At 28.6% G+C, this 12,947-nt stretch overlaps 2 protein-coding genes across 2 annotated transcripts; both read left to right on the top strand.

Moving 5' to 3' along the window:
- The first annotated feature begins 106 nt into the window (after nt 1–106).
- Ttc1 (Tetratricopeptide repeat domain 1) lies at nt 107–1,547 on the top strand. The gene is made up of 4 exons (XM_035080917.1): nt 107–641; nt 760–936; nt 1,017–1,199; nt 1,273–1,547. Exons 1-4 carry the CDS (start codon nt 372–374, stop codon nt 1,450–1,452), a joined length of 810 nt encoding a protein of 269 aa, XP_034936808.1. The 5' UTR covers nt 107–371; the 3' UTR covers nt 1,453–1,547.
- A 238-nt stretch (nt 1,548–1,785) lies between these two features.
- On the top strand, nt 1,786–12,155 carry LOC118065576 (probable sodium/potassium/calcium exchanger CG1090). The gene is made up of 8 exons (XM_035080946.1): nt 1,786–1,813; nt 1,917–2,725; nt 4,676–5,032; nt 6,270–6,790; nt 6,866–7,089; nt 8,581–8,886; nt 9,421–9,654; nt 9,865–12,155. Exons 2-8 carry the CDS (start codon nt 2,705–2,707, stop codon nt 10,062–10,064), a joined length of 1,863 nt encoding a protein of 620 aa, XP_034936837.1. The 5' UTR covers nt 1,786–1,813; nt 1,917–2,704; the 3' UTR covers nt 10,065–12,155.
- The last annotated feature ends 792 nt before the right edge of the window (nt 12,156–12,947 follow it).

Below are 12,947 nucleotides of genomic sequence, written 5' to 3' on the forward strand. Positions count from 1 at the left end.
TTATAATGGCAGAAAAAATGTCTTAGTATTATGCAGAACAAAAGCGTTTTAGTATTATGCAGTAAAAAAAATATGTACCTGAAGTGACATGATTTATGGAACTCAATCGGTAAAACAGAATTGTCAAAACCATATGACTACGTGCGTGAAATAGATAAATTTACACAAAAGAATAAATTTATTACCATAAAAGACAATTGTTTTATTAAAATATTAAGTTACATATTAATGAAATTATAATCTAAGTATTCAATAGTGAATCCAAAAACAATTTATATAAGAAATATTTTCACTTTTCAAGTTAAATGCAATAGAAGTTAACCTCTTCAGCTAGTACAAAAACATTCATTTTTTTTTATACCACAACAATAATGGATAAAAAAGAAGGAATACCTTCAAATGAAGAAATCATTGAAGAATTAACGAAAGATTTAAAAGATTCTGCTATTAAGTGCGAATCAGACCTACAAAAAGAAAGTTCTAGTGCCAGTTGTGATAAAAATTCAAACGCTGAATCATGTAGGATAGTTGATGAAGAAAGCAATGAAGAAAATAACTCCAAACCTCCTAGAAACGAAAATGATGAAATTGAAGCAAGATTAAAGGATCGAGAGTTGGAGCTGAGTGATGAAGATAAAGAAGTAAAAATTATTATTGATTAGTTCAATTAACTCAGTTCTTAATGATAAGATAGTTTTATGGTTTAAATGGTAGATTTCAATTATGATCAATAAATTTATTTAACTATTTTTTTTTCAGAAACTAAAAAAAGAAGCTGAAGAATTGAAGAAAAAAGGCAATGATCATTTTGTTGCTTCAGAGTTTAAGGAAGCTATTGAAATTTATACTCAAGCTATTCTCACCTGCCCTCTGGCTTATCCAAACGACAGAGCAATTTTATATGCCAATAGAGCAGCTGCAAAAACAAAGAATAACGTAAGGATTACTGAGATTACTCTTAGTCTTGATTGGTTTTTATCTATAATCAAATATTTCAATAATAACTTTCCTTCTAGGATGAAAACTCTGCCATTGAAGACTGCACAAAAGCCATAGAATTAAATTCTACTTATTTTAAAGCTTATTTAAGACGCGCACAATTATATGAACGTACTGACAAGCTTGATGAATCGTTAGCAGACTATAAGAAAATATTGGAATTCGATCCTGCTCATTCAGAAGCAAATTACGCTGTTAGAGTGAGTATTGAATAAAAGTCAATTAATAAAATTTTCTATTGAATTTTATGTAACGATTTGAAATATTTTATAGCGACTACCACCATTGATCGAACAAAAGAATGAAAAACTTAAAGAAGAAATGCTTGGAAAGCTGAAAGATTTAGGAAATATGATACTTAAGCCTTTTGGTTTATCTACAGAAAACTTTAAGATGGAAAAGGATCCTAATAGTGGTGGATATTCAGTTAAATTTAATCAAAACCCTAGTTAGTTTATTAATTTAATTCCTAAGGTAAAAATAATCTTTAACTATGATTATTTAAAATTAACATTTATGATAAGGTTATTTTGAATGAATATATTATACGAACAATAATAATAAGAGTGAAAATATATTGTATTATTTACAATCATTTAGTGATAAATTATTTAAAAATACTATAGTAGTTGAATCAATTATTCATTATGAACTCAATGTTTACTACCACACTTGCTTCTTTTAATTGTTTATTCAATACTAGTTATTTCTTTTTTTTCATTAGATAAATATATGCAATAACCTCCTAACTTTACAAGTTTATACACACGCAACTTCTATCCATGATTGAAATTGAACTGAAATAAAATAGTAGGTAAAGACAAAACTAATTTTTTCTATTTAGATTTTTATCAAATCATTAAATGTATAGTTGAACGCATTGAAGTTTTAGTTTTTCGATTTGGATATATTTGTAGATCCAAAGGGGACCAATATTGACTAAATAACAAGTTAAAATCCTATCAGTAATAATGGAAATACATCAAGCATAATTATTGATAATGACTCCAGCATGAGGCGGATGTTGGATACAAAATGTCATGCGTCATTTGGCTGACGTCGGCTTTCGTATGAGAATCGTGGTGGGTAGCAAAGCGTGGAGTACTTTATGAAGATAAAAGATATGTTTATAATGAAGATACAAGAGAGAAAGAATGTTTGTGACTTGGTTGAAGAATGGTGGAGAAAGGGGATGGTAAAACCAACGTTTACTAGTATCTCAACTTCACCCCATTCCATGAATGCGCAAGCGTGCTGATAGTTTGAAAAGCTGCATTATATTTCGTGAAAAGCGTAGGCGTATGAGAACCGGCTACGAGCTCAGGCGGTTAGTGAATTCTCCAGGACAGGCTTTTCATTTGATTACTAAAAAGTGAATAAATTTTAGTAGTTGACAAATTTTCAAGTAAAACAAAAAAAAAACAAATATGCGTGCGCATTAATTTATTTGTTTTATTTTATATTTTTCGGTGTTAAATTGTGCATACGTGAATGAATGCAATCAGTGAGAAAGCAGTTGTATCAAGATTGTTTGACGTTCACCGAAAGACACGCGACATTCAGGTGTACAGAACGTTGGGTTTAAAAGAAAAAAAGCGAGTGACATACAAGCAGAATTAACGTAATAAAAGCAAGTGACATGTGAGCGTTGGATGTAAAAATAAGGAAAATAATAGAGCAAAAGTGAAAACATTCACTAGAAAAAATGACACCAACGTTAACTAAGGTGAGTGGCCTATATTCTTGAGAGGTCTCAGGCACTGATTAAAATGGCCCGGGATGGGCTTTATGTAAATCAATAATTTCACCGTTTTACCACCAACTTTATGTGATTTTGAAATTACCTAATTTTGGTTGAACCACTTGCCAATTAATTTCAACAGTCACTCGGTGCTTGTCATTACCATACCTACTACTAAAGAAGATTCAAAACATTCGCCCTCGCTCAGCTTGACGTAATTTAATTATCACCAGGATTAAAGTCTTTTGAATCATGACATTAAGCCTATAGATTATTTTTTATATGAGTCTCTTCTCATTTTTAATACATTTATCGACATACTTGAGCGTTTTTCTATAAGTGAGATTCAATTCAAATATAAATCGATGCTCTTAATTCAAGAGATATCTGTTCTCCTTTACGTCTATTAATATAAAAAAGTGAGAAATGATTTATTGGTATAATTCTTCTGTTGACCATATTTCAGGGTTAGAAACATTGAATCTTTGCATTTGAATGAAAATAGTATCGATGTTGTTACGCAACAAACAATGTATAATTGCTGTAAATTATGTAATTATAATTATTTCATTGTCAATTTAATAAAAGATGGTTTTGATTACTTTGAAACGTCCACAGGAAATCAATTAAATGAAATATGAAGTTATCATAGATTGAGTTAACTACTTCTTTATGTAATTTTTACAATTGAATTTCACCCCTCTGACATCAAAATGCTTTGTAACGTTTCTTAGATAAACGAGGGTAGTTGAGAGTTGCTCGTTTTCACAAGCTCACTCCTCTCTATAAGGTTTTATCCCTCGTTCCATTTTTTCCCTTCATAAATTTAGAACCCAAAGATAGCTTCATTGAAAAAATCCATGCAGAAGGTTAGAGTATATGAGTTTGAATAAAAGTTGTTCATGAATTTTTTAATTACAATTCGTGGCGTCAGTGAAAAAATAGTAATATATAGCGAAAAGAATAAAAGAGTTGGAAATCTAAGTAAAGAAAGAGAGTTTATTAGGAGGGGCAAAATCGATCGTAGTTTGGCCAAAGCTCAAAGTAGCAAAAAGACGTTTATTTGGAGCAAATCCATAAATAATGAATAAATTGATTCTTTTATTACACATATATTAAAGGTAGGCTTGTTTTAATTATGATTCAAATTTAACATCTACTTTAAAGTAATCACTAAGTTTCAATTAAGTTCAACGACAAAAAGTCTTTAGAACAAGTTTTATTATTGTTTTTCATTACTTCAAGTTAGTTTTCTGATTTAGCTGTAATGACAAATTGCTATAAAATATTTTAGAAAAATTTTATTAAATTTAATTCGTATTTTTTGTGTTAAAGAATGAAAAATATTCTACTATTTATCATGTAAATACAGATCAAATATAATCAAAATATAACAGTACAGATAAAATGAAATGCCAAAACATTTTTTCAATCTATTCAATGATACAATATTTTTTAATCTCAACGATTGAATGTAAATAGCAAGAAAAAAATCTCAATTAAATAAATACTAAAAAATCTACAATAATAAATATCAACTAAATCCACAAAACGAAATATATAATTCTTCAAGTGAATCTTATTAAATGAATTCATTATTTGGAATTATGTATGATTGACTGGTAATTACTGATAAAACAATTATAACGGGCTTTAGAGAGAAACAATGACGAGAACGACCAGTTTATTTAATAGGAATCCGATATATTTGACGTACATATAAAGACGCTTTTCCGATGATTTGTAGAATGTTCTCATTTGCTTTCCTCCGCTGAAAACTACTATTCATGTTCTAGGCATCCCTCTTCAACGACCCATGGTATCGATCCGCGCGTGACACTTTCCCCTTTATGTTACAATGAGATTTACTGATAATATTGACGGCTTTTTATGTGGCATTTTTATTTTATTTATTTTTTCTCATCTCTTTTATAGAACCCAGCGATGATGAGGAGACATCTGACACGACGGCAAAAATGGCCATTACATTTAACTCTCTTCTTGGTCTACATTCTTATCCAATTGGCTTCTTCCATAGTTTCTTCCTCAACATTACCTCCACAGTCAGCTACAGCATCAACACAATCTGTTACGACATCAGAAGTTACGACATTGAAGCCAATTGTGTCAACAATAGCACAAAAGAAAGAAGAAGCAAATACACAAGTTCCTAAACCTAGAGAACAGGTAAAGGAGAAACCTCAAGATGAAACAACGACACCAGTTTCCAAAGCAAAAAGTCAAGAAACGCTGACAGTGAAGAAGGAAAATGATAATCGAATAGTTAATACTGTAATTATTTTTTATTACTTCATTAGATATGTACAATACTAAGCTAAAATATATCGACATTTACATTTTAAATTATTTTTGATGATAGATAATGCATACTTCTCTTTGCATTTAGAGTAATTCGTTTTTAAGTTGAAAGCAAATCGTTTCATTTGAAAAATTTAGTGAAACAAAAAACTTCATGTAGGCTTTAGAGCTCTAGAAAAATAAATAGTCGACTTCATTTGAATAACCACAGAATTCTGAGGAAATTAATTTAATTATCTAATTTGGGTTTCTCTCCCTTATTTTATAAAGCTTAAAAGTGAAAAAAAGATTCAAATGATAAAACGTTCGTTGGTAATAGTTAGTAGTCTAAGATAAAAACTCTTATTGGATTTTAATATAATAATTAAAAGTAATTGTTTTCTGTAGTTTTTTAATTAAAGATATTTAATGATTTAATTATACGTGCCTTTTAAGGGCTTTTTATTAGGCTATTCGAATTTATATTCTGGTATTTACAAGAATTAAAATTTTTGTATAAATTATATAAAATCTTATCAATTGCACATCATAGTTTTACTTTCAAAAACTTTAGAAAGCATAAAAAAACATGTAACTTCAAACAATTTAGAATAATTTGAAACTTCATCAACGATTTTTATTGACTATTTAGTATTTAAAAAAAATGATAAAAATTTTCAACAACCGAAATAATATTATAAAGATAATATTTTAGTTATTTTTAGAAATACTCTTGATACTTTATTCACATGAGTAATTCAAGAACGTGTCAAATTCTGCTTTCTAAAATATCTAAATTGTTAAGTGCAAAAAATATATGACTATTGTATTTTATAAAACTCAGCAGATATTTGAATACCTGATTTCAAATTACAACATCTTAACTGAAAAATTAATAAAAATTTCAGCTTACATCTTTTCTCACAATTCAAGTATATATTTTTTGCTATACTCTCGAGATTTTTATAATGAACAAATATTTGACCTTTGCTTTATATTAACATTAATTAGTAACACGCAAACTACCCAGAAAAAATCTACTAACAAAAGACTAGTAGAAAAAGAAAGAGTTTTATTTTACCAAGTTTTCTTGCTTGAAAAACGACAATTTAGTTTTCACTGCTGGTAGTAAAAAATAACGAAGGAATTGCGGAAAAACGTGTTCTGAATAAAAACTAAAGTAAATATAACATTTCAACTTCTTAAATTGAGCGGTATTCTATTTTTCCAGACTGTAAAACCAACAACAGCATCACCAAAGGCAGCTCATCCAACATGGCGTCCCAGAAGAGAGAATTGCTCAGCACCAGCAATTGAACAATTCCCTCGACCATTAATGGGTCCAAGTGCTAGAAAGCATGGAGGTCTTATCATCCATATTTTGGTAGCTGTTTATACATTTTTGGGTTTGGCAATTGTTTGCGATGATTACTTTGTCTCGAGTCTAGACAGAATTTGTGAAGAGCTAAGATTAACTCCAGACGTAGCTGGAGCCACATTTATGGCTGCTGGATCATCAGCTCCAGAATTAGCGACAGTCATTATTGGAGTATTTTTTGCCAAAGATGATATTGGAGTGAGTGGAGTAATTGGAAGTGCCGTGTTTAATATAATGTTTGTTATCGCAGTATGCGGTTTGTGCACGACAACGGTATCAAAGCTCAACTGGTGGCCGCTATGTCGCGACAGTTTCTTTTACTTTATATCAATTCTTGTCATGCTTGGCACGATCTACAATGAAATAATATCCTGGTAAAGTACATACTCTTATAGACATTCTTACTACCACCACAGCTCAATAATAACCAGTTTTTTCTTCTTTCATAGGGCAGAGTCACTTCTAATGCTGATCATGTACGCAGTCTACTGCGTCGTTTTGTCTTACAATAGTCGTCTAGAACGTTGGGCTAAGTCTTACAATATTCCTTTTCTTCCGAAAGATGATGAACCTGCTGAAGAAAGTGCTCTTGTGAGCTATAGATCACTTCAGGAGGATAGAACGTCTTATACCGGGCCTAATTCACCAATTACTGATCAAATGAAGGTTCCAGGTATAATCAGATTCCTTTAAAAGAACATGGAAATTTTTTCAGTTTTATTTATTCTATTATTAAAAGAATTTCTAAGAAAATGTTTAAAAAATTATCGCAAGCTGACCTTTTGTTATATTTAAAAAAAATATTAATTATTATGATTACATGGTTGAAAAGTGCTCAGATATCATGAATTAAAAATAATCAATGTCTTTAAAACATGATAAATATTCAATATAAATATATAGTTCAAATAACTTATTAATTATGATTGTTAAGAATTTAATATTTAATAATTCATTTTTTAATATTAAAACGTAATTTGTTGCATTGTTTATTTTTAATTTTCGTGCATTCATATTAAGTAATATTGAGATACACCTACTCAGATACACCCACATCTTCGTTCATAGAATGTAGATTTTTTAATAAAAAATTCCATTTATACTTTACTTTGAACAGAATCAACATCATGATATAAAAGCTACTAATTAGAACTATTTTTTATCAACTTATATTCTTTTATCTCAAAAATTTTACAAAGAAAAAAAGCTTGGAATTAATTTTCTAGTTAAATTTATCAATAATTGAAATTATTGGAAAATAATAATTCTAAACTACATAAATAAAAAAAATTTTTGTTTAAAAAAAAATTGAAGAAAAATAAATAATAAACGGAAATCTTTATAACTATTTCTTTACGGAATGAGTTTTCATTTTTACTGCTAAAAAAATAGTCTTAAGTTAGAGAAATTCACGATGAAAAATATAGATCTTGAAAAAGATATTTCAATTTATGTGAGAAATATATTTAAGAACGTATATTTTTCTATTTTGCTACAGAGATTCAAAGTTTATATTTTTTTAGTGCTTTCTCGATAAAAATAAAGGTGAAATAAAAAAAATTACTGCTGGAAAATCTTAAATTTTATGATCATGTTCAACAAATATAATATCATGCTCAGAGAAATTCAATCTTTTTTTTTAATAATTATAGTAAAGATGAAGTTTTAATGAATACCAAAGTTTCAAATTATAATTTCTCACACTACTCCAAGTGCATAAAGATTTATTTTTATTCTTCATAATTATTTACTCATCAAGCTTCCATACTGTTCAATAATTAATGTATTTTAAAAAATTTCTTCATTAATCAATCTCATGTTGCGGAATGAAGTTTCATTAGCATAAATTGATATCTTTAAAATGAGGAAAATTATTTTAACGTACAATTAACCGTATATTTCTTTTAATTATACAGATTTTCATTGAGACTATGTAACATAAATATAGTATGATATTCAATATTAATTGAAATTAACTTTTCTACTGAAATTATTCCAATAATTGATATTTCATTTCAACATGTTGTTTACAGCATATTTATTCCCACTGAAACTTCATTTTTCTAATTAAAACTATTTGACAGCTTATATGATATCGAGATAAACTTTTGTTATATTTGTAACTGGAAACATTTAATAATAAAAACTCTTTTACATAATCTAGGAATGCCAGGAGATGAACCAATTCAACAACAACCACAGCAGCCTCCACCTCCAAAGCAACCAGAGTATTACAAAGCTAAAGAAGCAGATCCAAATGAAGTGTCACCATTAGAAAGACCTACAGAAGGTGGACAGTGGGCATTATTCAAGTGGGGTTTAGTTTATCCAATCCACTATACATGCCGTGCGACAATGCCTGACTGTCGACAAGAAAAGTGGCGAAGTTGGTATCCATTTACGTTCTGTATTTCCATGATCTGGATCAGTTTTTATAGTTATATCATGGTCTGGATGATTACAATTATTGGTAAGAAATAATTAATAAATTCATTAGCATGTGTACAATGAAAAGTTGAAGTAAATAATTTATTTTTTATACAAAAGTTCATTGTTGGATCATTTTTTTCATTATATAAGAAAACATTGTTGAATAAACATAAAGTTATGTAAAATTAAATTTAAAAAAAAAAATAATTCATTAAAATCTGCTAGGTTTTATTGATTTGTTGGATTGAAGTTTGCTAGTATTTAAACATAAATCTGGAGTAAAGGTAGAGATATAAATATGAATTAGAAGAACCCGGAAGAAGATAAGAGTTTTAAATCCGAGATTTTTAAACCTTGGTGAGAAGGTTCTTACGGTTGATTTTATAAGAATGACACTCATAAAAGCTCTACAAAAAATTCTCTAAAATACATTTAGTATTATCTACATGAATTTGTCATACTTGATAAAGTTTCATCAACATTTATTTTGATATATTTCACTATTTTCTGCTTAAATTTACCACATAAATTTTTTTAATTATTATGATAATTAATCAATTTAATGAATCAACAGGGAGTACTCTGGGCATTCCTGATACCGTGATGGGACTAACGTTCGTCGCTGCTGGTGTGAGTGTTCCAGATGCTCTGTCCTCTTTAGCTGTTATCAAAGAAGGTCTAGGAGACATGGCAGTTAGTAATGCCGTTGGTAGCAATGTTTTTGATATTCTGGTGTGTCTTGGCCTTCCTTGGTTCATTCAAACTGCCATGATTCAACCTGGATCTCATGTGAACGTCACTAGTAGAGGTAAATTTATTTCCGTCTTACACTACTTAAACCAACAAACTTCTAAAACTCTTCAAACTTTACCCATGCTTTTTCCTTTTCTCATTTCCTCTCTATTGACATTTTCAAAGTTGCATATTAATATTATTCTTTTCATCAAGTTAATTATAAAAATTATTCATTAGTTAATTAAATACATCTTTTTGATTTTATTTTTTTTCTTCTAATTAGGCTTGACGTATTCAACTATATCACTGCTTTCCACTGTTGTCTTTCTCGTTTTGACGACTCATTTAAATGGTTGGAAACTTGACCGAAAATACGGAGCAGTATTGATGGTTTGGTACCTTATATTCATAACATTCGCTTCACTATATGAGCTCAATGTGTTTGGTGAAATGAATCCACCAGCATGCACTAGCGTATATTAAATCTATTGGCAATGACATCTAAAACCATCTCATCGTTAAAGAGATAATGAAAGTTTAAATCAAGTGCCATGGAATTGAAGATGATAATGCGAAGATGGAGATGGAAAATCGTACATTAAAAAGCGCTAAAAACATACTATGAAAATAGTATTGTATCAGTATTAAGTTGTCCTTGTTAATTAATACAAAGCCTATAATGGAGGACAAATGTTTAATATTATTAATAATGAAATCATAGTCAATGCATTGTCTTACCATGGTTATGAATAGCTAATTTAAAAAAGATATTTAATAGTTGTATAGCCATAATCATGACACCAAAATAATAACTCACATTAAAAGAATGAAAAACATCGAACATTATAACAAAATTTCACTCTAAGTAATTATTAAAAGCTTCATAGAGTTGATTTTGTATTATTGTTTCTTGTTTGTTATTTAATATTCACGAAATACATAGGCCTAAAATGCGTGAGTTCAGACTTAATGAAGATTATGTACAATTTATAATATTATAACAAAGATAAATGCTATTAGTTGTTCGTAAAAGATATGATGAATGATGCGTGCACTAAAAATAACAATAATTATTACAAAAGTTATAAAATTTGCTTCTTCCTAATTCATACCAATTAATGTTACAAAGACAAAAATGTACATTCTTCCTAAGTAAGTGTTTCTTCCTCTATATTCTTCTCTTCTTATAAAACAGCATACCTACACTATGTCGTTGTTGATTATCATTATAACTTTATAATTAAATTATATAATAAGTATATTCTATATACAACCTATATATAATATAAATACGTAAAGAACAAATATAAACTATTATTATTATTATGATCATTATAGACTTGCGTTGGCACGGCCGCTTAAAGAAACTTCGCGAGATCAAAGAGATTCCTCGTTAGCGTGAGTGATTCAGAATGTGGATACTTGTTTGAAAAAAGCATCTTACTCCAAATGAACACCCACACCAAATATTCTAGTATAAAACTGTGAGAAAGAGGCCGGGAAAGTAATAAGAAGAAAGGCTATGAAATAATAATGATTCAAGTAAAGATGAAAGAAGGGTGAGAATAAGTAAGAAGATTATTTAGAGAAAAAAAGAGAGAAAGAGAGATCATAGCGACCGCAGGGATGAACAAAACAAGAAAGACAATAATTGAAACAGCCTTATCTAATGAAAGTATTTACAATTCAAACATCCGCTGCAGGATCCTTTGATCTTTCGACCAGAAATATTGGCAAGACTGTTGACAGATCACCCTGGTATCCTGGAGACTTTAATAGATTCATTTGGCCGGTGCCACGTACCAATGAGAATACACACCAGACCAAACATCATTAATTTTTATGTTCATAACTATTATTGCAATGATTTTAATATATTTTCACTTAATTTGATTATCAAAAAAATTTAACTGATGATTCAAGATGTGTGTTTAAAAATGAAATAGATTATTCAAGCGTTTTTGGTGTAATTAAGTCCCCGTGGAACCATTATTGAGTGACTGAGATAAAAAAGGATGATGGAATGAGCGATTATAAGGATCGCGCAGTGGATACTTTCGTAGATTCATATTAAAATTATCATAATTATTGTTATTATTAATATTTTGATGATAATGATTATTATTAGTTGAAATAATTATGTGTAAGGAATGAAAATATGAAAGCGCTAAATGCTTAGCTTCGGTTGATAGTTGGTTGTCGTTATAATCACTGTGTTGAAGTATTTAGCGTGTTAGTCAATTGCATTGTTATAATATGTACACACAATTATGATGATTATAAATTATAATATATACAATTATTATATTACAAGATAATATTTTAGATAAAAAGCCTAATTAGGTTGGGCACGGCTTCCGGCATTTTTTGTCGAGGTGAAACAAACAATTACAAATGAGAGAGATAGTAATTTAATTATTAATCGAATGTTTGAGGACCAGTATCCAATGGTACGATTTTGTTATCGAAGGGAATTTTTAAATTAGAAAGATAAAACAATCTTTGCCTATTTCATTGTTTTATCGCAGTTCAGACTAGTAAATGTATTATATTTCTAATAAATTTCAGAAATTATCCCGTTATAATTCATTATGTTTAATCCTGTAAATATATATGTATTATTGACTAAAACGTGCTCAGACTATCAACGAATTACATCTTCCCTCGGAATGAGATTATTTTTATCTTCTATAGTTTTTATTTATTGTCTTTGTCGTTTATGAATGAATAATATGGAATTGTAAAAGGGTCAATATAGATATGTAGTTGTTGTTATATATTTACAATAGTTTTGCATCATAAAAATAATTAGAGTGGAATTAATATACACTTATATATAAATATATATTAAATAAATAAATAAATTAATTAATTAATATCAAATAAGTATATATTTTTATTACTTACACTTCCTTTCATATGATAATTTTAAAAAATCATTTTATTTTTTACTAAAGAAACTTCTTTTTTAAAAAATGGACAACTTTTTGCTTATTATCTCTCATTAAATATTTTAATGGTGAAGATAAATACTGTATTGATTTTAATAATAAGTTAGTGTGAAAGAGATAACAAAAGTTCCAAGTTGACTTTCAATATTCTAAGGATAAAAGTCAACGTGACTTATTCATTAAAGATTACTCTTAAAAATAGAAGTACTTGGTTCACGTGCTTAAGCTACTTTTATCTATTTCTGCAATGAATAAAGTAGCTTTGACAAGCTTTTCTTAACTAATAATTTTCCATGATTCTTTTAATATTTTAAAATCATTTTCTACATAGACTTTATATACCTAATTAAAATACGTTTGATATCTTTACCAACCAGTTGAGCTTTTTATGAGCTTGTTCTACAGTAAGCCGTTT

Source organism: Chelonus insularis, unplaced genomic scaffold (assembly GCF_013357705.1).
Source record: "Chelonus insularis isolate UGA/USDA-ARS -01 unplaced genomic scaffold, ASM1335770v1 contig_317_pilon, whole genome shotgun sequence".
Taxonomy (NCBI): Eukaryota; Metazoa; Arthropoda; class Insecta; order Hymenoptera; family Braconidae; genus Chelonus; species Chelonus insularis.

Excerpts from the sequence above, each read along its gene's own strand:
- Ttc1 (XM_035080917.1), top strand. The coding sequence starts at position 372 with ATGGATAAAAAAGAAGGAATACCTTCAAATGAAGAAATCATTGAAGAA. Across the intron at positions 937-1,016 it reads CTGCAAAAACAAAGAATAAC|GATGAAAACTCTGCCATTGA; the intron begins GTAAGGATTACT and ends CTTTCCTTCTAG. Across the intron at positions 1,200-1,272 it reads AAGCAAATTACGCTGTTAGA|CGACTACCACCATTGATCGA; the intron begins GTGAGTATTGAA and ends AATATTTTATAG.
- LOC118065576 (XM_035080946.1), top strand. The coding sequence starts at position 2,705 with ATGACACCAACGTTAACTAAG. Across the intron at positions 5,033-6,269 it reads ATAATCGAATAGTTAATACT|ACTGTAAAACCAACAACAGC; the intron begins GTAATTATTTTT and ends CTATTTTTCCAG. Across the intron at positions 8,887-9,420 it reads CTGGATGATTACAATTATTG|GGAGTACTCTGGGCATTCCT; the intron begins GTAAGAAATAAT and ends ATGAATCAACAG.